This window comes from Crinia signifera, chromosome 6 (assembly GCF_055691185.1).
Source record: "Crinia signifera chromosome 6, ASM5569118v1, whole genome shotgun sequence".
Taxonomy (NCBI): domain Eukaryota; kingdom Metazoa; phylum Chordata; class Amphibia; order Anura; family Myobatrachidae; genus Crinia; species Crinia signifera.
In genome coordinates this window covers 283,374,137-283,399,831 of record NC_139222.1, presented here as the reverse complement: position 1 = coordinate 283,399,831, position 25,695 = coordinate 283,374,137, and the positions used below count along the sequence as shown (strand labels likewise).

General features: G+C 45.5%; 1 protein-coding gene across 2 annotated transcripts in view; it reads left to right on the top strand.

The window, feature by feature from the left end:
* Positions 1–25,695, top strand: part of RBM20 (RNA binding motif protein 20) — a 216,305-nt gene that overhangs the window by 154,433 nt on the left and 36,177 nt on the right. For both annotated transcript variants that reach the window (XM_083149840.1, XM_083149841.1), the window contains exons 3-9: positions 8,852–8,913; positions 8,994–9,079; positions 9,899–9,999; positions 17,746–17,889; positions 18,738–18,869; positions 23,175–23,254; positions 23,338–23,962. In XM_083149840.1, the coding sequence (XP_083005966.1) occupies positions 8,852–8,913; positions 8,994–9,079; positions 9,899–9,999; positions 17,746–17,889; positions 18,738–18,869; positions 23,175–23,254; positions 23,338–23,962 (1,230 nt within the window). The remainder of the gene's footprint in view (positions 1–8,851; positions 8,914–8,993; positions 9,080–9,898; positions 10,000–17,745; positions 17,890–18,737; positions 18,870–23,174; positions 23,255–23,337; positions 23,963–25,695) is intronic.

Below are 25,695 nucleotides of genomic sequence, written 5' to 3'. Positions count from 1 at the left end.
CAGTGTAGCCAGTCACTGTCAGTGAGTATAGTGTCGCCCTGTGTGGGTGGCATGGGCACAGCGTAGCCAGTCACTGTCAGTGAGTATAGCGTCGCCATGTGTACGGGTGGCATGGGCACAGCGTAGCCAGTCACTGTCAGTTAGTATAGCGTCGCCCTGTGTGGGCAGCATGGGCACAGCGTAGCCAGTCACTGTCAGTGAGTATAGCGTGGCCCTGTGTGGGTGGCATGGGCACAGCGTAGCCAGTCACTGTCAGTGAGTATAGCGTCACCCTGTGTGGGTGGTATGGGCACAGTGTAGCCAGTTACTGTCAGTGAGTATAGCATCGCCCTGTGTGGGTGGCATGGGCACAGCATAGCCAGTCACTGTAAGTGAGTATAGCGTCGCTCTGTGTGGGTGGCATGGGCACAGAGTAGCCAGTTACTTCAGTGAGTATAGCGTTGCTCTGTGCGGGTGGCATGGGCACAGCGTAGCCAGTCACTGTCAGTAAGTATAGCGTCGCCCTGTGTGGGTGGCATGGGCACAGCGTAGCCAGTCACTGTCAGTGAGTATAGCATCGCCCTGTGTGGGTGACATGGGCACAGCGTAGCCAGTCACTGTCAGTGAGTATAGCGTTACAGCGTAGCCAGTCACTGTCAGTAAGTATAGCGTCGCTTTGTGTGGGTGGCATGGGCACAGCGTAGCCAGTCACTGTCAGTGAGTATAGCGTCGCCCTGTGTGGGTGACATGGGCACAGAGTAGCCAGTCACTGTCAGTGAGTATAGCGTCGCCCTGTGTGGGTGGCATGGGCACAGCGTAGCCAGTCACTGTCAGTGAGTATAGCGTCGCCCTGTGTGGGTGACATGGGCACAGAGTAGCCAGTCACTGTCAGTGAGTATAGCGTCGCCCTGTGTGGGTGACATGGGCACAGCGTAGCCAGTCACTGTCAGTGAGTATAGCGGCGCCCTGTGTGGGTGGCATGGGCACAGCGTAGCCAGTCATTGTCAGTGAGTATAGCGTTGCCCTGTGTGGGTGGCATGGGCACAGCGTAGCCAGTCACTGTCAGTGAGTATAGCGTCGCCCTGTGTGGGTGGCATGGGTACAGTGTAGCCAGTCACTGTCAGTGAGTATAGCATCACCGTGTGCGGGTGGCATGGGCACAGCATAGCCAGTCACTGTCAGTGAGTATAGCGTCGCCCTGTGCGGGTGGCATGGGCACAGCGTAGCCAGTCAGTGTCAGTGAGTATAGCGGTGCTCTGTGCGAGTGGCATGGGCACAGCGTAGACAGTGACAGTGCAGTATTAGGAGTGCACCTTTTATGGGTGATTCAGGCTGGTCTGAAAAAGCGCAAGAACAGCAGATATTTTATCTATTTTGGCATTACCCCAATAAGGACCATGTGACTCCCTATTACTGACCCAACCTATTCCTGGCCTTCTCTGTGCCCACTGTCTGATTGATGACTGTCCTGTCTCAGTTCCCTGACCCTTAGCCTGTGCTACCTGCCCTTATCCTTGGCCTGTCTCCATCTGTGTGAGGTCGTACTGTCTCCTGGTCCATCTCTGTGACCACTGTCTGATTGCTGACTGTCCTCTCTCAGTTCCCTTACCCTTAGCCTGTGCTACCTGTCCTTATCCTTGGCCTGCCTCCATCTGTGTGAGGTCCTACTGTCTCCTGGTCTGTCTCTGTGCCCACTGTCTGATTGCTGACTGTCCTGTCTCAGTTCCCTGACCCTTAGCCTGTGCTACCTGTCCTCATCCTTGGCCTGTCTCCATCTGTGTGAGGTCCTACTGTCTCCTGGTCCGTCTCTGTGCCCACTGTCTGATTGCTGACTGTCCTGTCTCAGTTCCCTGACCCTTCGCCTGTGCTACCTGTCCTTATCCTTGGCCTGTCTCCATCTGTGTGAGGTCCTACTGTCTCCTGGTCCGTCTCTGTGCCCACTGATTACTGACTGTCCTGTCTCAGTTCCCTGACCCTTAGCCTGTGCTACCTGTCCTTATCCTTGGCCTGCCTCCATCTGTGTGAGGTCCTACTGTCTCCTGGTCTGTCTCTGTGCCCACTGTCTGATTGCTGACTGTCCTGTCTCAGTTCCCTGACCCTTAGCCTGTGCTACCTGTCCTCATCCTTGGCCTGTCTCCATCTGTGTGAGGTCCTACTGTCTCCTGGTCCGTCTCTGTGCCCACTGTCTGATTACTGACTGACCTGTCTCAGTTCCCTGACCCTTAGCCTGTGCTACCTGTCCTCTTCCTTGGCCTGCCTCCATCTTTGTGAGGTCCTACTGTCTCCTGGTCCGTCTCTGTGCCCACTGTCTGATTGCTGACTGTCCTGTCTCAGTTCCCTGACCCTTCGCCTGTGCTACCTGTCCTTATCCTTGGCCTGTCTCCATCTGTGTGAGGTCCTACTGTCTCCTGGTCCGTCTATGTGCCCACTGATTGCTGACTGTCCTGTCTCAGTTCCCTGACCCTTAGCCTGTGCTACCTGTCCTCATCCTTGGCCTGTCTCCATCTGTGTGAGGTCCTACTGTCTCCTGATCTATGTATTGGCAGCTGCTGTCTAGCAGGTGTTATACGGTCAATCTTGTTTCCTTCTTGTAGCAGCAGTAAGGTGGGTGCACTAACTACATCCATTAATAGCTTGCTCAGGCTGTAGACCCCGCTGCCTGCGTCGGCTGTTTGTCTATAGAGGATACAAAAAGAGGATCAATGCCTGCCCAGCATGTCTACTGGTCAGGCCCAGCTGGCTCCACTATCAGTAGTGTACTGGAGATGAGGAGGTGACTTTTCACCCAATTACCTACACTGCAGGGAGTGATCTCAGGTGGATGCAGCCGATCCTCCAGCCACAGGGCACCGTCCACACCACCCTAGTTACAGCCCTGCCACCAGTATCCAGAGTACTGATGAGCTGGGGCATCACATTACCCCAGGACGGGGCAGGCACTGTGCCCTCTCTATCGTGCTCCCATCCATGATGTTCTAGTGATTAGTCACTTTCTCAACATCATTTGGAGATCTAGACAAGGTCTCTCCTTGGGTTCTCTGGTGTATTGACATTTGTCTTGATCAAGGTAAACTCATTTCGCCCACGCGTTTGGCCGTCTGATCTCCAGGCCTCTCTCCGGTCTTAATATTCAGATTAGCTGATAGGTTTTTATACTTTATTACATACTGCCCCCTCTTCTTTGTGACGTCTGGTATCAGTCTATTTCCCTGACGTTCTATGCATCCGCTTTCAGATCCGGTGTTCAGTGATATTGAGGAGAAAGACGATTAGGGTCAGATTTGGCATTGCTTGTGGAGAGATAAAGTAACAACCATTCGGCATGTCATGAGACAGTCTGTGGGACAGATGTACTAAGCATTGGAGAGAGCTAAAGTAACATCCATATCTGTAGTACCGCTTGTATCACACAAGACTGTTATCAGTCATGTCTATCAGGGGGTACATTCACTAAAGCTCTAAAAAGAAAAATAGTGACGTTGCCCATAGCAACTGTGGCATGTACAGCATACTTCCACATGAAGGTAATGTACAGGGTCCAGTCCATGTTTAGGGCAGTAGCAGCAGCAGGGAAGCTGATGTGATCAGGGTTGGGCTGATTAGCAGCACCTGCGCTCTCCTGATATAAGTGTTTCCAGGGCAGGGGGTCATTGCTCCTGATGTTGGGATAGCTGCCCAGGTGATAGGCCAGGGTGTGGGCTACAGTAGGGATCACTGGAACATACTGTGGAGCCTGTTCTATGCTGTGACACCTGTATGCTGCAATGCCGCAACAATACTTGCCTACACTGTGGACCTGATATTCTGTTTACCCAACGCTCTCTGCTGTGAGTAGATTCCAGCTGAGATGTGTCCTGTTCAGGCACTAGATGGGACAAGGAATCATATACACTGGATAAGATGTAGTCTGTGATTGCTTGCAGAGCCGGCCCTAGCCTAAATGACGCCCTAGGCAAGATTTTGGCTGGTGCCCCCTAGCACCGCCACTAGTTCCGCCTCTGACCCTGCTCCCCTTTCCCAGCACCATCAACCCTCATCATAGCAGTCATCATTTTGGTGCTCCTACCCTCAATATTTTAAATAGAAACAGTGCACACATTCGGTGCGCAGCCCAAACAGGGTGTGTTCTTGCTGGGAAGGGGCATGGCCACACAATAGTACCCCCAATTAAAATTATGCCACACAGTAGTGCAACTTTATTCACATTATATCATGCGATGGTGTCCCTTATTCACGTTACATCACACAGTAGTACCACGTTACCTTATATATATTACTCCTCACATTATTCACATTATACCCTTAGAAAAAAATCCTGAGAAAATATTGTATTTTAAGCACCTCCATGGCCACACTGCAACCCAGCACAAAGCAGTGTGTGCTGGGCAGAGGAGAAGAGCTGCTGCAGCTGCTGCTGCACATTATTAATGCATTTATACATGACACACATAATGCCCCTTACACATATGCCGAATACTATTGCACAACCAACCCACCCACCCGCAAACAGCACTCGCACAGCCGCTAACACTGTGACCGCTGCCTCTGCTTGGATACAGATGTTTCCTCATACATCTTGTCTCAATAGGCCATGCAGCTCCTGGCCAGTTCTGCTAACGTTGGGGGCCTTTTTTGCAGAAAATTCGGCTTATTTGCATTGTTATGACCAGGACACACAAAGAGCTTCCGATGATTAAAATGATATGTGGCATGCCTATATTCTGTGAGCGACTGTGGCTGTACCTGCATACGGAATGCTATGTTACAGTGATTTCCATGAATACACTATTTCATATGCAGATACAGCCTCACTCACACACAGAATATAGGCATGCTGCATATCATTTTAATCAGCAGAAGCTGCTGGTGCCCCTAGGCTTTCCAAATTCCCTAGGCATTTGCCTAGTTTGCCTATGCCTAGGGCCGGCTCTGATTCCTTGTCACACAACCAATCAGATTATTATTATCCTTTCTTTATATGGCGTCACAAGGGTTCCACAGCACCCAATTAAATGGTACATAAATGATTATCAAAACAGTCACTTACAGGACCTGGAATAAGATTTTGTCTATCTGTCCGTTGCATCCTACAAATTGACAGACCGAATGTGGCTGATTGCTATTTGCAACATCACCTTTTCATTTTTGAAAGGTTTTAGTAAATTTGCCCCAAGTTGTTACGTCACGTCAGGCGTCTGTGTGGCTGAAAATGCATCTTAATTTAATGTAACTAGGACTCACAAGGGGGCGTGGCTAAAATGACATGTATGCTGTGACCACTCCCCCAAGTGGTCGCTCTGACCACGCTCCCCTCCTGTGGCTCCGCCCTGCCCCTTTTCACTCCCGTCAGTGGCCCTGCCCCCGCCTTACTGAGCTGGCTACCCTCATAGTCTCCCTGAGTGTCCTATTTGCATAGTGTTGCAATTAAGAGTCATTTTTTGCAAAAAAGTCACACAATACTAGAACGGGACCTGGCGCGCTGAGTGGGGCCATTTGGTGCAACCGCAGCAGTGCTGTACATATGAGGACACGTCTGTAACTGTTGTATCAACCAGACCAGTCCTGCAGGGATCATGCTAAACCATCCTGACATCACCCTGGCTGCCTTCCTTGAAGAAGATGCCTCTTTAATTGGTGTAAAGTCACTCCTAATCTCAACAGGATCAATTTGGCAAGAGTCACCCTGGGGTTTGTTTTGCACAAATGATTTGTTTTTCCTGCATCAGGAGAGGTGATCTGTGGACTTGGTTTGGGGGAATGGAGAGGAGCTTCGGATGGGGGCACTGACCCCATTAGTATGTTTAAGGTTCAGCTCAGGGGCTGAATATCCCAAATTTCTAATGGGCATATGTCACTGATCTCTCCCCGAATACGTCTATCAACACCTCTAAGGTTCCCCTAAGCCAACCTTTTGTCGCTGCTGACCTTTGCCCTGAGCGTCTCACTCTCTGGTCATCCCCGATAGAACGACTACAGCGGAATTTATCACCATAACTTATTAGTGCCCCAATTTAAGGGAGGATGGAACAGATCACATGTCGGCCTGTTTGCTGGACGTGCCCAAAATAAAGTTCCCTCACATGGCCATCTCTTCCTTCTACCAGCGTTCTCACCAATCTGCCACCCTTCAGAGTCCTGGCAGATGGCTTGTATAATATGTCCTGTTATCGTGTAGGACAGGGGTTTCCCACCTCGTTAAAAAAGGGCCTGATTCAGAACTGATTTCTAGGGTGTGTGTATTCACAGTATAGCGAGCAGTTGAATGCCGCCCCACCGCGCAAATCCCTGCATTAGCATGCAACTGGATGTGTACACTCGCCATGTGTTGGGTTATTATTCCAGGCGCTGTGGAACCCTTGTGGCGCCATATAAATAAACGATAACAATAGTATGAGTCCCGCCACGTTCCAGCTAATTTTACACACTTGCTTCTGCGTTACTTCTGTTTTCCTTTAATCTTCTGAATTAATCAGAGTCTCGTCTGGTCCTCATAGATCTCAGCTAGCAAAACAAATTCTGAAGACGTCACTTGAAAGGTTATTGTATTTGATTGACAGGAAAGGGCAGAAGAGACTCTCTCTTGATCCGGACCACTCATGTTTATAACTCCTGCGGCCTGGACCCGGGGCGGGTCGGTGCTGTACCAGGCAGGTTGAAGTGATATTGCCTTTTTCCAGAAAGACAGGATTCGGAGAACGTAGTCTCAGGGCACATTCTGTGTCTTTGCTGTTAATTTGTTATATTATAGGATCCTATGAGACTACTGGTAGCTGACTTATCATGTTGCTGCCTTTCTGCAGCTGCTATCATGTCGCTGACTGACTACTTGATACCAAGCGGCCTGTGTCTGACAGGCCCAGTGTTCTATGACTGTAGGGGTGTAGTTTCTGAGCTTGCACTATCCGTCTGTCCTGACCTTTACCCTCTTTGTGCCTTAACCTGTTGACTCCTTGTCTGCGCAGCACGTCAGCTGCTACCTAGTTGGGCAGGCCTCGGACCAGGACAGAGTGTGATGACTCTGCAGTTCATTAGTTCCTTGAAGAGCCTTTAAAAGACCAAACGCTCATTACACTCTGCGCTGTAGGTGAGGCCAGTTCTAAGGTTGGTGCACATATTGTGGCTGGGACGTAGAGCTTATTCCCAGACCCCTGAGAGCTAGTTTACTAAAGATGCAAGCAGGGAGTGGAGGAGGGGGAGAATAAACCTGGATGGTCCAGGCCACACAGGAAGGCTGTAGTCTCCCCTTCCCCATGTCCCTGGTGATAGATATCACAGGGACCCCCCCCCCCCCCCCGGACAAGACACGCCCCGGATGGGACACCCCCCCCCCGGACCGGACATTTCAAGCTCCGGACTGCAGATTTTGATGTCCTGTTCGGCGGTCCGGGTGTAGTCCGGGTCCGGTTTTTACATAGTTCCGATGCAATAAAATAAAATAATCTAAAAAGAGAGCAATATATTCCATATTAAAAATAAAATATAATTTATTACAAATACACGGTAATATCAGTTTAATCGTTTAAGCAGTGTGGAAATTACAATTGTTGAGTTGTAGTTTTGTGAGGATTCTCAAAACTACAACTCCTGGGGTCAGCTTTTTTGGGGGGGGGGCACCCTGCAATGCGATTTCAAAAACGTGATTGCACATTTTTTGGGCTGCCAACTTTTGGGTCACAATGGCTGCGTGTGACTTCATGCCACCATGGCCCGCCCTGCAAGCGGTCTGGACACTCCTGCGTTGTCCAGACCATGCCCTCCCCCAATGCTCTGTCACCACTCCCGCAATGCCTAACCATCGCTATCATCATCCTTTGGGCTATGTTTGCATTTTTCGCAATGCAACCGCACTTTAAGAGCTCGCACAGAAGTGCTAAAATTGGCAATTAGCGATTTTAGCACTTTTGTGTTCTTTACTGAATCAGGCCAATATTTTTGAGATTTATTTCTATTATATCATTTTTAACAGAGTATTTTTCCAAGCCCTTAGGAGCTATATTGTATTCCCTTACTAACATGATTTTCAATGATTTTGAAATATTTGTAAATGCTAGTAAAAGTTACTGTAATGTTTGTAAATGTTTAGTATTGTTTGTAATCTTAGTAAATTTTCATAATGTTTGTAAAAGTTAGTAATGTTATTAAATGCTATTAATGTTAGTAAATGTTGGTAATGTTAGTAAATGTTAGTAATGTTTGTAATGTTAGTAAATATTAATGTTAGTAATATTTTTAACTGTTAATAATGTTAGTGATGTTTGTGAATGTTAGTAATGCTAATAAATTCTAGTAATGTTAGTAAATGGTAATATTAGTAATTGTTAGTAGTGTTAGTAATGCTTGTTATATTAGTAGATGTTAATAATGTCAGTAAATGTTAATAATGTTAATTAATGCTAGTAATGTTAGTAAATGTTAGTAATGTTAGGAAATGCTAGTAATAATAGTAAATGTTAGTAGTGTTAGTAATGTTTGTAAATGTTAATAATGTAACAAAAAAACTAGTTGTGTCAGTAAATGTTAGCAATGTTGGTAAATATTAGTAATATTTTAAATGTTAGTAATATCAGTAAATGTTACGATATTAGTAATGTTTGTTAATGTCAGGTATGTTAGTAAATGTGTGTGTTGTAGCACTGGAAGCACAACATTGATTTAGATGAATTTACATTCACTTGAAATGGACATGGGGGGGGGGGGGGGGGGTGTCTTTAGTAAATATGCCCCCAGAAGTAATTTGCTTACTCTTGGCTGTATAATAACAGGCTTATAACAATGAATAGGCTGTGGGGCTTGATGGCATTATGTCCCACTTATTACCGGCACAACAGTTCCATGGCTTTACCTTCTGTCTTTGTTCCCTGTACCTACACAGGATTGGGACCTGCACATTAAAGGCAGGATGCATATGCAGAATGTGATGTCATACTCAGAGAGGTGAGTGTGAGTCCCCGCTCCACCCCGTGTCTTGTCTGTGCCAGGACCGAGCTCATTTCCGTTTCCTGTTGTATTTTCAGCGCTGGAATAAAGTGTGCGCCCAACTCCTCTGATGGGATATTACCCTGCTCTGTGAATTCCGACTTTCACGCCATGAACAATGAAGGTGAGCGGCTTTACGCCAACTGTGTCAGGATTTCCGTGTTTATGACCTGCACACGGGCGACACTGGGAGGGATCCTATTAGATCCCTTTCAGGAATTGTTGCAGAAACAATCCCATAGGTTTATATTAGGCAATGCCATCTGTGATACTTGTGGATGATCGGCAGACATAGGACCTAATTCAGACCAGCTCGCTAAGCTGCTTAGCAAGCCGGTAAACGCCGCACAAGAAAGTCCTTGCTTGCATTCGAATTGATGGGTACGCTTACACCTCCATTCGCATGTGGCCGAATGAGCGAAAAAATCATTTGATGGTCCTTGAATAATTCAACCATTGAATTATTGTTTTACTCGTTCACAAATAAAAATCATTGTAGACTGACTTGGACATGGACTATTTTGGGGCGGGAGCTGATGTCATGTGATGTCAACCACCCGCCCCGTGCAGGCTTCAAATCGCATGGGGACGCCCAGTGGTTTCCTGGGCGCACCCAACATATTTTCGCCAATATGCATGCGCAGGCCTGCAAAATTGTTCCCTGGACCAAATGCGCATATCAAGCCAACCTGAATCACCCCTATAATGCCGACGCTGGCATCCCAGTAGAGGGAATCACGACAGGGGCCTGGTAAGTGTCCTTATAAGCTGACAAGCGGAAATGCTGGGGTAATCCTCGCAAACACCCTGCAAACACCTAAGCTGTGCTAGAAAATGACAAATTGGTTACTACGGTAACACCACCTTTTTTCTGTGCGCCAAATGAATTTTCGCTATACTGTCCTCGCACCGCATCATTATTAACGCCAGTCTTATTCCCCAGGAATTGCATCAGATATTGATCAGTTGTACGCTCCTCTGACAGCGGCTGCCTCATTCCTTCCTTCTGGGGTACCCTATTCTGGACAACCCATTGGTGCTAAGGTAATTACCCTGCCCTATTAGCCAGCTGTGATAGTACAGTATACTGTAGTTGTCACCGGTGTGTATGGAATGAGGGTTTATCCAAGACAGATGGTGACAAAGTCCAGCTGCTACAGGGCACACTTCATAACAATTCTTCTCGTAAAACAGCTGACACTATCGATTCATCTGAATCAGTACTATAATGCCGACAGATATTTTGGGAAACCCCCATCTTTGGTACATCAGGGGGGTTACCCGAAACGGCTGCCAGCATTAAATTATAAATGTATATTTATATGTATTTATATGTATGTTGAGACTCCTTCTTGTGCCTGATGATAATACTTACTTGTGTACAAATCTTTGAATTAGTTTTTTATTTGTAACTTTCTTCATTTTCCATAAACCCAGTCACGTCTCACCCTAACCCTCTGTTCCACGTTCACTGTCTACCCCATCCGTATCACCCCAGTCTGTCTGCCCCTCCCACTTCGAATGTAAGATGTCACGAGCAGGGCCCTCTCTCCTCATGCTTTTCCTTCTCTTATTTAAACCATCTTGTACCCCATACTCCCTGCAATGGCATCTAATCCCTCTCATGTTCTGCCTCCCCGATACTTATGTCAGTGTTGTTTGCTGAGGTAAAGTTATATACTCTGTACTGTACTATATTGTCTTGAACGGTAACGCACTGATTCTCCTATCTGTTTATACACTCTGTAACTGGGCGCTGCTCATCCCTTGTGGCACCAGGATGATAATAATAACGTATGTCGCTGAATTACCAGGTGATCCTGTCTGCTGCCTGGAGACACATCGTCTCTGCGTTAGGTAACAGGAGTTAGGAGTTGAGCTGACATGATGTGACAACATCTACACAGCGGGATGACGATGGATGTGAGCGCTGTGCTTGGGGACCGCTGATACATGTACCAGAGAGAGGGCTGGGGGTTATGTGCTTCCTACTGCAGGAAGTCAGGGGTGTGCAGTATTACAGTGCAGGACTGTAATAAAAAGCACAGACGTTACTGTCCCAGCCAAGACAGTGGCGATCCTTCCATGTCCCTCTAAGCCGGGTGCTAAGACCATTTGAAGTTCCTGGCGAGGAGTTCCTGAATGTTTGCACAGATGTCAGGATACCTGTCAGCACGGAGGAGTGCAGTAAGGTGGCTACTGCTGTTATGATCATCGCCGGACCCCTGGGATATACTGAGCATTCCTCCTACTGTATATAATGTGATCAGCAAACAATAGACAACACAGCCATTTGCCTCACAGCCTCTATACAGATACAGTAGGTCCAGCAGCAAAGCCTGATCCTAGTGCAAATTCGCTGCCCTGCGAGTCCACCAAACCCCGCGAATGCCGGGCCAACCACACCACCACCCCCCCTCGCAGCGTGTGTTCGCACGCAGGGCCTGTGAATGGATGTTTAAAATAAACATCCATTTTTGATAGGGGGCTATAACAGCAGCAGCCACCTTACTGCACTCCTCATTCAATGGACACTTAGATTTGCGTGCACCCTCGGCACCAACACCACAGCCCGATTACCATGGGAACTCTGGGCGTTCCCATGGGCGCGACTATCTGCCGCCATGCCATGTTGTTTATATGCAGGAATGAGGTATTGTTGTTTATATGAAGGGAATGAGGTATTGTTGTTTATGTGCAGGAATGAGGTATTGTTATTTATATGCAGGAATGAGGCATTGTTGTGTACATGCAGGAATGAGGTATTGTTGTTTCTATGTAGGAATGAGGTATTGTTGTTTATATGCAGGGAATGAGGTATTGTTGTTTATATGAAGGGAATGAGGTATTGTTGTTTATATGAAGGGAATGAGGTATTGTTGTTTATATGTAGGAATGAGGTATTGTTGTTTATATGCAGGAATGAGGTATTGTTGTTTATATGCAGGATTGAGGTATTGTTTATATGCAGGAATGAGGTATTGTTGTTTATATGAAGGGAATGATGTATTGTTATTTATATGCAGGAATGAGGTACTGTTGTTTATATGCAGGAATGAGGTATTGTTGTTTATATGCAGGAATGAGGTATTGTTGTTTATATGCAGGAATGAGGTATTGTTGTTTATATGAAGGGAATGATGTATTGTTATTTATATTCAGGAATGAGGTATTGTTTATATTCAGGAATGAGGTATTGTTGTTTATATGCAGGAATGATGTATTGTTATTTATATGCAGGTATGAGGTATTGTTGTTTATATGCAAGAATGAAGTATTGTTGTTTACATGCAGGAATGAGGTATTGTTTTTTATGTGCATGAATGAGGTATTGTTGTTAATGTGCAGGGATGAGGTATTGTTGTTTTTGTGCAAGAATGAAGTATTGTTGTTTATGTGCAGGAATGAGGTATTGTTGTTTATATGCAAGAACGAAGTTTTGTTGTTTATATGCAGGAATGAGGTATTGTTGTTTATATGCAGGAATGAGGTATTGTTGTATATATGCAAGAATGAAGTATTGTTGTTTATATGCAGGAATGAGGTATTGTTGTGTATATGCAGGAAAGAGGTATTGTTGTGTATTTGCAGGAATGAGGTATTGTTTATATGCAGGAATGAGGTGTTGTTTATATGCAGGAATGAAGTATTGTTGTTTATATGTAGGAATGAGGTATTGTTGTTTATATGAAGGAATGAGGTATTGTTGTTTATATGCAGGAATGAGGTATTGTTGTTTATATGCAGGGACGAGGTATTGTTGTGTATATGCAGGAATGAGGTGTTGTTGTTTATATGTAGGAATGAGGTATTGTTGTTTATACGTAGGAATGAGGTATTGTTGTTTATACGTAGGAATGAGGTATTGGTGTTTATGTGCAGGAATGAGGTATTGTTGTTTATGTGCAGGAATGAGGTATTGTTGTTTATACGCAGGAATGAGGTATTGTTGTTTATACGCAAGAATGAGGTATTGTTGTGTATATGCAGGAATGAGGTATTGTTGTTTATATGCAGGAATGAGGTATTGTTGTTTATATGCAGGAATGAGGTATTGTTGTTTATATGCAGGAATGAGGTATTGTTGATTATATGCAGGAATGAGGTATTGTTGTTTATATGCAGGAATGAGGTATTGTTGTTTATATGCAGGAATGAGGTATTGTTGTGTATATGCAGGAATGAGGTATTGTTGTTTATATGTAGGAAAGAGGTATTGTTGTTTATATGCAGGAATGAGGTATTGTTGTTTATATGCAGGAATGAGGTATTGTTGTTTATATGCAGGAATGAGGTATTGTTGTTTATATGAAGGGAATGATGTATTGTTATTTATATGCAGAAATGAGGTATTGTTGTTTATATGCAGGAATGAGGTATTGTTGTTTATATGCAGGAATGAGGTATTGTTGTTTATATGCAGGAATGAGGTATTGTTGTTTATATGAAGGGAATGATGTATTGTTATTTATATGCAGGATTGAGGTATTGTTGTTTATATGCAGAAATGAGGTATTGTTGTTTATATGCAGGAATGAGGTATTGTTGTTTATATGCAGGAATGAGGTATTGTTGTTTATATGAAGGGAATGATGTATTGTTATTTATATGCAGGAATGAGGTATTGTTGTTTATATGCAGGAATGAGGTATTGTTGTTTATATGCAGGAATGAGGTATTGTTGTTTATATGTAGGAATGAGGTATTGTTGTTTATATGCAGGAATGAGATATTGTTGTTTATATGAGGTATTGTTGTTTATATGCAGGAATGAGGTATTGTTGTTTATATGCAGGAATGAGGTATTGTTGTTTATATGAAGGGAATGATGTATTGTTATTTATATGCAGGAATGAGATATTGTTGTTTATATGCAAGAATGAAGTTTTGTTGTTTTTATGCAGGAATGAGGTGTTGGTGTTTATATGCAGGAATGAGGTATTGTTGTTTATATGCAGGAATGAGGTATTGTTGTTTATATGTATGAATGAGGTATTGGTGTTTATATGTAGGAATGAGGTATTGGTGTTTATATGCAGGAATGAGGTATTGTTGTTTATGTGCAGGAATGAGGTATTGTTGTTTATATGTAGGAATGAGGTATTGTTGTGTATATCCAGGAATGAGGTATTGTTGTGTATATGCAGGAATTAAGTATTGTTTATATGCAGGAATGAGGTGTTGTTTATATGCAGGAATGAGTTATTGTTGATTATATGCAGGAATGAGGTATTGTTGTTTATATGCAGGAATGAGGTATTGTTGTCTATATGCAGGAATGAGGTATTGTTGTGTTTATGCAGGAATGAGGTATTGTTTATATGTAGGAATGAGGTGTTGTTTATATGTAGGAATGAGGTATTGGTGTTTATATGCAGGAATGAGGTATTGTTGTTTATGTGCAGGAATGAGGTATTGTTGTTTATATGTAGGAATGAGGTATTGTTGTGTATATGCAGGAATAAGGTATTGTTGTTTATATGTAGGAATGAGGTATTGGTGTTTATATGCAGGAATGATGTATTGTTGTTTATATGTAGGAATGAGGTATTGGTGTTTATATGCAGGCATGAGGTATTGTTGTTTATATGCAGGGATGAGGTATTGTTGATTATATGCATGAATGAGGTATTGTTGTTTATATGCAGGAATGAGGTATTGTTGATTATATGCAGGAATGAGGTATTGTTGTTTATATGCAGGAATGAGGTATTGTTGTTTATATGCAGGAATGAGGTATTGTTGTGTATATCCAGGAATGAGGTATTGTTGTGTATATGCAGGAATTAAGTATTGTTTATATGCAGGAATGAGGTGTTGTTTATATGCAGGAATGAGTTATTGTTGATTATATGCAGGAATGAGGTATTGTTGTTTATATGCAGGAATGAGGTATTGTTGTCTATATGCAGGAATGAGGTATTGTTGTGTTTATGCAGGAATGAGGTATTGTTTATATGTAGGATTGAGGTGTTGTTTATATGCAGGAATGAGGTATTGTTGTGTATATGCAGGAATGAAGTATTGTTTATATGTAGGAATGAGGTATTGTTTATATGTAGGAATGAGGTGTTGTTGTTTATATGCAGGAATGAGGTATTGTTGTTTATATGCAGTAATGAGGTGGGGAGGGGGAGGGGGTCTGATCGCGGGGCTGGCAAGCACTTCCTTTGAATTTGTTTGGTTTTCAAGAATTCCCTGTAACATTTATGAGAGACAGTATATTCTAAATCAGACTGTTTTATGAATGCAAACTGGTTTGGGAGAAGACGGTTCTGTTCCTTTGAAATGTAAGCTGCATTTATTTATATTTTATGAGAGAGCAAGATTGGTTGGTGGAATTACCCCCTGTGGATTTTTGGGTAACAGCAGGATAAAAAGGGGGCATGCGAGCGTATGAATGTGTACGTCGAATTGTGCTACGTGCTGTGAACCTTAGCACCTTTAGTGACAGACTTAGACATTTATAAGACCCTGGGAGCAATAAACATCTTGCCTTCACGACGAGGAGGACATCCTTATCCTGTGATCTGCGGAATTCGCAAGCCGCTATTCCATTTTCTGTCTGTCCTGGAGTGAGCCTCATGTCTGCTGCTAACCGTGCAGGGCCTGATACATGGTGAGTGACCATTGCGGACTGACCGACACTAACCAGGTGGTATGGCCGCAGCTTGGCTATGCGTACGCAGCCTAATTGGTTTAAGGTGCTGATCGATGGAACCTGGTGTTGGCAGCAATGTACCCGACCACTGCGCAGTGGGACTCGGAGTGTTACAAGTCTGTGATTGCTTGGTGCAGTTCTCACACTCTGAACCCTTCCTGCAGAAACTACTGGAAATCTGGCGTCACGTCCATTTTACTGGCTCCCAAATCTATTAGGACAATGTCTCTTTACGTCAATCTCCGGCAGAGATGTTGGCACTGCACAGAGCAGGCGTAGAGCAGCATTGCTGCATGTCAGCAGCACAGTGGTTGTCTTGTTCTCTGCAACTCAATATCACCAGGAGCCCGGGCTAAAGCGTCAGAAGGTCACATTTTTTAGTATGTTCCGGCCTTCTCCAGTCCGTCAGAAAGTGTAGCGTTTCGGTGTGAGCGGGATATGTTTTGTCATCAGGTTAGGCTGAGACATTGTAACAGTGCCGGGAAACCTGAGAAGCCGGCGGTGGCTACTGTAAACATGTATTAATTCTGGGCACCCTAACAGATCACTGTGAGCCCCGGGGGAGGGGGAGGAGTCAGGAGAATCGGCGCGGTGGAACCTTTATTTCTTTATTGTTGCATTTGTTTTTAAAATCTGAAGCAAAGGCCAAATTTCGGCTGAAATCGAAAAGCCAAATAGACAGGGCAGCAATGACTATATAGTGAGGATTGAATGTAGATAGTAAGAATTGTATGTAAATAGTACATGAGGGGGGGGGGGGATTTCAACGTTCGGTAAGCAACCGAACCAACGTAAATTAGGCGCATTGATTGTAAACTCCAGTGGGGCAGGGACTGATGTGATTGTTTAAATATTCTCTGTACAGCGCTATGGAATATGTGTGCGCTATATAAATAACTGGTCATAAATGAGAAAAGAGATTGGTAGCTGCCACATCACATGCTGCTCACTGAACAGAAATCTCCAACCCGTGAGAGATCTCTGGAGATCACTTCTGCAAAGACAAAGTGCTCATCTTCCGTCAGTTATCCCGGAGTTCAGTTCCTTGATCTCTCTCGAAGTCACACAAGTGCCTCTGTCCTGTCCAGGAAAGCTGTAGTGGGGGGGCTTAGCACAAACTTGTCACCCATCCAGCGTTATATCCCCCGGCCTCACGAGCGGCTGCTGACACTTATTCAGAATAAATGTGGACAACGCACAGCGGCTTTTGTTATTCCAAGCCACGTTTCTGCCAGCAGAGAAATACCTGCGCAAAACGCAGTCACGGGGACGTCTGTGTGTGTGTCTTCTCTGATTGGGCGGTGGCTGTGGGACAGTAGGGAGCAGTACGTTTAATATAAAAATATATATGACACATAGCGAAGTCATTTGTGGTGTGTGTCCTGACACCTCTCCCGGGTTTAATGTGTTTCTCTGTGTCAGATACTCTAGCAGACAGTTGGTCTAGTGTTACATGATGATATATGATGGGTGTAATGCTGTGAAAACTGCGGCGCACCATGTAATGCACCCGCTGCCACTTATAACTCACAGAGACAATATGGTTTCCAAAAAAGATGAGAGTTTCTGGAAGCGAAGAATGCACAGAAGGAGGTAAGAGGAGACCCCTCTGCCTTCATCTGGGTGTCAATTTACATGATAACCCCCAGATGACCGCAGTGCTGGCTTCTGTCCTCTGTGGTGGGCGCACCTGGCATTCAGTGCCAGCCTATGAACGATACTGAGTAATAACTTGTAGTGCCACACAGATAAAAGACAGAATGCAGATGCACCTCTCTGGGCACTAATCAGCTCAATTATAATACACTCTGTAATTTAACAATTGAGGGTCTTAGCATCATTCTGAGCCCAAAAAAATAGGCCCACCTACCACGACCAGGTGACCCCATATACCTAAGGTTTAAATCCAGAGCACAGGGCCCCTCGAAATAATGCTGTATCCTATCATTGCATTATTTGTAGTGAATCACCTTATTCAGCCACTGCTATTGGCCTGTCACCTTTATCTGATCAGTGACAATAAACAATGACTCGGGTGTATTATCCCAGATTCGGAGGGTTTTACTGTTTGCGGATGGTGGAATCATTTGGTAACATAAATGATACATTTATCCCATTTGTCTCCCCAGTTTGCACAGAGGAAATCATCTGAGGGGCGAGTGGTCCATATCTGTAACCTCCCTGAAGGAAGCTGCAATGAGAACGATGTGGTTAATTTGGGATTACCCTTTGGGAAGGTCACGAACTACATCCTGATGAAATCAACCAACCAGGTAATGTTCCCCCGGGATGGAGGGAGTAGGAAATGGATGGATTTAAAATAAAAAAGTATCAGGGATTTTTGGAGGAAATGCAGAAATCAGTGCCCAGCGGGTACCACACAAAGGGGCATAGTTATTAAACATATATGGTGGTAAATCATCTGCAAAGCCCAATCAACACGTACAAAAAATTGTCATGTTAAAAAGGTCAACATGACAACTGTCAACACACAAATTTTCAACACAAGTTTTTAATAAATTGTTGAATTTTTTCAACTTTTGACTCCATTGACCTTGTGTGTGTCTGCCATCTTGGGTTGACCTATTGACTATATATCTGTTTTATGTAGCTCTGTTTTGCCCATGGTTGCCGACTTTTAGGCTGCCATCTCCGGGAGAAGGCAGCGAGCTCGGGAAGCAGGGGGCGGAGCCGGGGGCGTGTGTGTGATGCGATTGGGGCTGGAGTTCAATGAAGGTGGCTGGGGGGGGGTGGCCACTCATTTCCATGCCCCGCTGCACGGTGCTGGTATTACAGGCATGGCAAGGGCGGGGCACGATGACGCCGAGAGCGGGGGATTGTGCAGGAAACTGTTGGGATTGTGGGGGACTTGATCACCTTTCTCGGGGGCCTGGGAGGTGGACCTGATTTTCAGGTGCCTCCTGGCCATTCAGGGCGTATAGGCGGTTATGATATAGCGGATCAGCAGTGTCTAGAGGAGGGTGCGGTCAGCGTGGCGGCGTTTACTTGAATACACACAGCCGAGCGAGTTACTGGTAGGGATCTGCTTAGGGCGTAACTGCTGGATGCTGCCATCACGGAATAGATAAGGGACTTTCTCTTATTCCGCACACGATTACAGGCATTTCTAGAAATGGCGTACACCGAGGCAGCGGAGGCCATGGTGCAGTTCTACCAGGAGAAGCCGGCGGTGATAAATGATGAGAAGTTATTGATCCGCATGTCCAAGAGATACAGAGAGCTGCAGCTGAAGGTAAGATACATGACATTGTGATCTGATCGGGCTTGTACTGGTAGCCGCGGGTGCGGGCACCATGTTCCCGGAGACATGCGTATGCACAATGCCAGAGTCTACTGCGCTGCTGGAGGGGGCCCAATCAGAGTCTGCTCCTCTCATAAGGCGCCTCTGGTAGTGGAAGAAGCCCCTTAGTATTAAGGAAAAAGTAAAGGCATAAATGGTCTCTTGTGTCTCGCTACAGCCAATAACACAGTACAGAGCATCTGGGTGACTGACCCCATGGACAGGTGCCGGCTAGTAGCAGAAATGTAGCTGCATAGATGGAGGTGTCCAGAATTAGAAGACAGTGAGGGCATTGTATACTCTCCCTAGGTCATTATAGTAACTGACATGACCTCTCCGGCCTTTGTGATGTCACCCTGCAGGAGTTCTGCTAACACGTTACATAACATTGCACCCATGCTCCTGCCAGCATAATGGCTGATGGACAGCTATAATGGATCTACCAATGGCAGGCAGCTTGCTCGGTGCAGGCCGCTGTGAAAAGAGTCCCCGGTAAAAGGTTCTCAGTCACAGTGAAAGGTTACAGTCCTCTGCAAGGGTGACATCACAAAGGCCACAGAGGTTATGACAGGCCAGGAGCCACCTGCAAGGCTGCCGCACCGGCACTTAGTAGGCAAGTGACTAGTGTGGAATGTGTGAAGGCTCATGAGAATACGGTTAAGCCGGCAGTGGGTCCCGCAGCTGTGCATGCATAGAATTGTCACTGCTAAATGGCCATGATATGTGACTATAATGTTATGGCTATTGCCGGGTGTACATGACGCCTAGGAAACATTTCATCTGCAGAAAAGCTCAGGTTCTAGGGGGGATTCCAGCCTTCCCAGGGTTCACGGCTGGGAGCGGGAAGCTGTATTGTACGATAAGAGACAGCCGCCTGCGGGAATATAGGAATATGTTATATAATATAGGAGTTTGTAATGTACTAATTTACTGATGACCTTTTCCATTCCGTGTAGTGTCACAACACAAGTCACACAGAGCAACACAATCTTTAGTCTTGGTGAAACTCAGGCGGATCTTTCTCATTTTCAGGACGACCCGACCACCTGCTAATCCGAACAGCTGGGCCGTTAGCCCGACCACTGCGCATTCCACTCCACCAACACATAACATGTATGTGCATTGGGGCTGATTCAGACGCTTTCGTTTGGGTCCAAATTTGTCCCCGATGTTCGGGGGTTTGCACTTGCGCTTGTGAAAACCCCAGGAGCGAATGGGAAGGGGTGGGCAGGGGGCACCAGCAGGGGAATGCGCACCATTGTATGGGAATCCTCATAAAAAGGCTGGGAGTTTTCCTCCAAAATCAGGCACGGCGATGCGTGCTTGGGGTGGGCGGCTGACGGCGGATAGCGGGCGGAATTAAAAGTCTAAACTGACTTTTATTACCGAAGGGGAGAAAAATAGTTTGATGGTGTGCGGCAATCAAAATATTTCTCTCACATGCGAGGGGACGTGTTAGCGAACACATCACGTCGTATTTTATAGAGGGGATTCACGCAGCTGGGGGGGGGGGGGGGCGGCAAGTGTTCGGCCGGGTGGCGTTTACCTGTTCGCTAAGCTGCAAACATACGCAGCCTAGAGTACAGACCTGAATTAAGCCCATCGTACATACGACACACATCATGGCACAAATGCAGCTTCCAACACATTTATCTTATCCTGAAAACATTCACAGCTCTCTTAAAGGGAACCATGATTTCAATTACAATATATACATACTGCATACAGAATTCCCTTTTTCATTTTCCTTCCCTTTAACACTACAGTACGTTCGTTTCGCAATCAATACCAAAGCACTAACACTTGTTGCAGAGTAATTGTTAATTTTATCAATGATACTGTACATTTTATTCATCCATTTTTTGTAGTTTACTCACATGCCAGGACACCAGTCAGTGAGGGATTTCTTTTAATACCTTTGGCCGCAATATAAATGTTTTCCTAAATGACAGGGGATGCCCAACAGAGATTATTTGAAGCCTTTATTCCGCAATTAACAATGTAGCAAGATGATTCACAGCCGGTGTTACCTTGAGGATCTCACAAACATTTCAGTACAAACCTGATCAAAATCTGTTGAGTAGTTCTCGAGTTTATCGCGAACATGCACAGAAACGCACAATTTTCTTAATAGTATATACTGTATATACACACATATATATATATATATATATATATATATATATATATATATATATATAATTTGGCTTCATGGTTGCGCTACGTGTTTGCCATCTTTCTGGACTATAAACAGTTTGTCGCCTCTTCCCCAGAGTCTGAGTTACGAGGCAGCGACATATACATCTGGAAAAAGCGCTACATGTATGTCACATTTTCCTGCGTTGTATGTCACATAAACCACCCAGGTTGTAACATTTCTGTCTTGGAGAAACTTGATGAGCAATAAGTTTTACCCAAGGGCAGATACAGAGAATAGTAAATCACTGATGGGGTATTAATAGAGTGAACCTGACACCCGTGCAATTTGGTATACATTTAATGTACATTAGCCCCCGATGGGTACGCAGGGCTGAGGGAGGCCAAGCTGTTTTTAGCTTCTCTCTGTACTTGTGTTATACCAAATTTGCCATTAAGAGCTGTGCATTCCCCAGCATTTAATTCTGGGGCATGGCCTGTGGCAGCTGCACAACCTTCTGGACTCTTTCTGACCCGAGGGACTGCACGGAGCGTGTGGGGCCGGTGCAGTAACTGTGCATCGCAATTACACTGCGGCTGCACCTCTATTGGCTGTTATTCTGCTGACAAACCTCATATTGAAAATACACCCTCCACGGCGAAAACATTACTATACAAGTTCTCTTAATATAGACAGTATTCCAATACGCCCTGATATAAAATTGCGTGCGCATGCGACAAAATGGGGAGTTTATCTTCACTTGAAGCATAAGGGCAGATGTATTAAGCCTGGTGGTGAGATGATAAAGCAAAGCTAAAGTGGAAGCCAATCAGCTGCTGTGTAAAAGAGGAGATTTCCTTTGAACTCCCCAACAGTCCTGAAAAAAAGAGTTTGTGCAAAGAGTACATTTTTGTTAAAGAGCAACTTTGAACCCCTTCGGTGGTATGCCCAAAGGGGTGGTATTTTCCGCTGCCGGTGCGGGCTCCCACAGAAGATTTCCATGCATGCCAGTGACATTGAGTTGTGAACCCGTTGTCCCTCCCCACCACACACATACACACACACCTGTTGGTTCCCCCCGTCGCTCACCCTTGTCGCCCGCACACTGTTGCTGCTCCCCTCGCCAATCGCCTTTATCTCAAACACTCCAGTGCCCATGCGCACCAATACCTGAGCACTCGAGTGCGCCCAAACGCATGTGGGCACCTTAACTATCATTTTTTTTTTTTAAAGTTGGGTGTTCCCCCCACTGGCGCTATGGATATGGAATAAAATGTCCCTGAATACTGGGATACGATCTTCCTCTCCAAATATCAGAAACAAATGGTGTGTGTAATGAATACAGTACTTCCATCCTTATATCATGAACGCTCCTCTTCTCCGCCTTATGTATGTATTTCAAATTCAAAGGGGTCCCCCGCATCAAATCAGCTATCAGTCGCACTCAATGATGGTGAACAGTCTGTGACAGTGGCCCCAAAAATTATGAAATGGCATATAGTGTAACACCATTTAATGAAAACAGATACAGAGACTACACAACAACAATAATAGGACTAGGAGGTAAATGAAAAAATGGCCTTTTACCATAGATGGTGGAGAACTTGAAAAATATTTCAGTCCTCAACATTCACATAGTACAACGGTGATACCCAGGATTCACCATTGACATCTGGAAATGGTAGGTAAAAGGTCCAAAGTCCAAGTCACACTCCAGAAGCTCCCCACTCCGAACGCGCTTTCCACCTCTACTGAGGTCTTTATCAAGGAGAATACACATTAGTCCCAGTGGTAGGTTTAAATACCCCCAACAACCAATCATTTGGATCCCAGAAAAAGATTTGACATGGGTATTGCTCAATAACAAATCTGGAATAATCATATATTAGATTCCTAATGGACCGGACATCACTTCCAGTCCGTGGCAACATACTTCCCGTCAGGCGTCAGGCACAGGGTTGGGATCGTTTGGTCTACACCAACTAGGTCGACAAGCATTGGGTCAACACCACTAGGTCAACATGCAGTAAGGTCAATATGAGTTAAGGTCGACATGGGTCAAGGTCGAAAAGGACATTATCGTCTTATTGAATGTTACAATTGTCGCTTTCTCTTTGTAGAAGCCAGGGAAAACTGTTGATGCTATCATCTATGATTTGCACACACAGAGGGAGAGAGACCTGTTCCGTGACACTGACAGGTAAGACGGGTTAAAGATTAAATGGGGACTGTATGGGACTCTTTCTCCGTACTTGTTGTTGAGATGCTCACTTCTGTTTACAGATATCGGAATGAAAGGACGAGGTCACGCAGCCCCGTTAGCCGATCGTTGTCACCGAGGTCACACACTCCAAGCTTTACGTCTTGTAGCTCCACTCACAGCCCCTTGGGGGCATCTAGGGCAGAATGGGGCAATGGGAGGGAGTCCTGGGAACAAGCAGCATATGGCAGGTGGGAGGATGACCGAGAAAAAGGAACCAGGCGGGACAACGGAGAAGAGAACAGGGATAGGACAGACCACTGGGTTCTCGATCGAAGGCATTACTCCAGACAGACTGACAAGCAAGTGCTTGATGATCGAATTGATGGGCCCAGAGGGCACAGGGAAAAGCAGAATCCTCACTCATCGTCCAGGTATAAGGGCAAAAAGGGGGAGAACAATAGGAAAGAGTCCAGCACAAAATCAGAGACAAGATCCCCGGATACAGCCGGACAGACAAAGAGGAAAGAAGAGGGCAAGGTACGAGAGGCCAAGGATAGCCACGCGGAAGACATAGGCAGGAAAGACGGGTCAGAGTCTAAACCAGGCAAAGAGAGCATTGGGACTGAGGAGAGCACACAGCAGGAGAGGAAAACGAAAACACCCGAGACAATCGAGGACGTTAAAGAAAACAAAGACGGTGAACAGGTAATCTGCAATTCCGTGAGATTATCTCTGTTCCTAAACAGACCGAAGCAAAGCTTTATATAACACTTCATACAAATCTAACCATTGAGCCGCAATAAATCTGTCACCGATGCCCTGATAAATCTAACCACTGAACCCTGACAAATCTAACCATTGAGTCCTAACAAATCTAACCACTGAGCCCTGACACATCTAACCACTGAGCCCCAATAAATCTAACCACTGAGCCCCAATAAATCTAACCACTGAGCTCCAATAAATCTAACCACTGAGCCCTAACAAATTTAACCACTGAGCCCCGACACATCGAACCACTGAGCCGCGATAATTCTGATCACTAAGCCAAGACAAATCTAACCATTGAGCCTTGACAAATCTAACTAATGAGCCCCGATAAATCTAACCACCAAGCTCTGATAAATCTAATCAATGAGAGCCCCCCCCTCACCACTGCATCTGCTGCCGCCACCCAGTCTATTACTGCTCTGCTGCCGGGACCAGAAGATCCTCCTGTCTCTGTTCCCGGCGCTCCTCCTGTTACAATTAAAATGTCACTTGCAAAATGGGGGCGGCTATTTTGTGAGGGGTATTTATAATGGAAATGAGGAGCATTGGGACTGCCCGGCCGCAACAGATTCGGTGGCGGCGGCCCCATTAGCGGAGCAGCAATAGCTTCCGCAGACCCCGCGGCGCCCAAACTTACCTAGTGCCCCCAAGCCACCGCAGTGTCTGCAGAGATATTGTTACGCCATGACACTGAGCCCCGGTAAATCTGACCACTAAGCACCAATAAATCTAACCATTAAGCCCCAACAATTCTAACTACTGAGTCCCGATGAATCTAACCACTGAGCCCCGATGAATCTAACCACTGAGGCCCGATGAATCTAACCACTGAGGCCCGATGAATCTAACCACTGAGGCCCGAGGAATCTAACCACTGAGGCCCGAGGAATCTAACCACTGAGGCCCGATGAATCTAACCACTGAGCCCCGAGGAATCTAACCACTGAGCCCCGATGAATCTAACCACTGAGCCCCGATGAATCTAACCACTGAGGCCCGAGGAATCTAACCACTGAGGCCCGATGAATCCAACCACTGAGGCCTGATGAATCTAACCACTGAGCCCCGAGGAATCTGACCACACAGCTCTTGATACCGGTAGAGTATCCCTTAACCATAGATCCCTTATCCAAAATATTCTGAAAACCTACGGTTTTCAGAATATTTCGGGATTTTTTGTTTTGTTTTTTTTTCACCCCAACCACCTTTTTTTATACTCCACCTTGTCCCACGGTGTCCACGGCAGCCATCCGAATCATATTCAGCAGCATCCCTGATCCCAAGGATGCATTGCACGGGTGCACTGATGACGTCACCAGTGCATCCTTGGTACTGGGAATTCCGCTGAAGACGGATCCGGATGGTCGCTGTGGAATGCTGTGGACGCCGGGGGACCTCCAGGGGACCAGGTAAGTATAAGGATAAGGTAAAAAATATATATATATATTCCGAAATCCAGAATAATCCCTTATACAAAATGTTTGAGGTCCCGAGCATTTCGGATAAAGGATACTCAATCTATATATGTTACCACTCAGCCCCTGATAAATCTGACCACACAGCTCCTGATAAATCTGACCACACAGCTCCTGAAAAATCTGACCACACAGCTCCTGAAAAATCTGACCACACAGCTCCTGAAAAATCTGACCACACAGCTCCTGAAA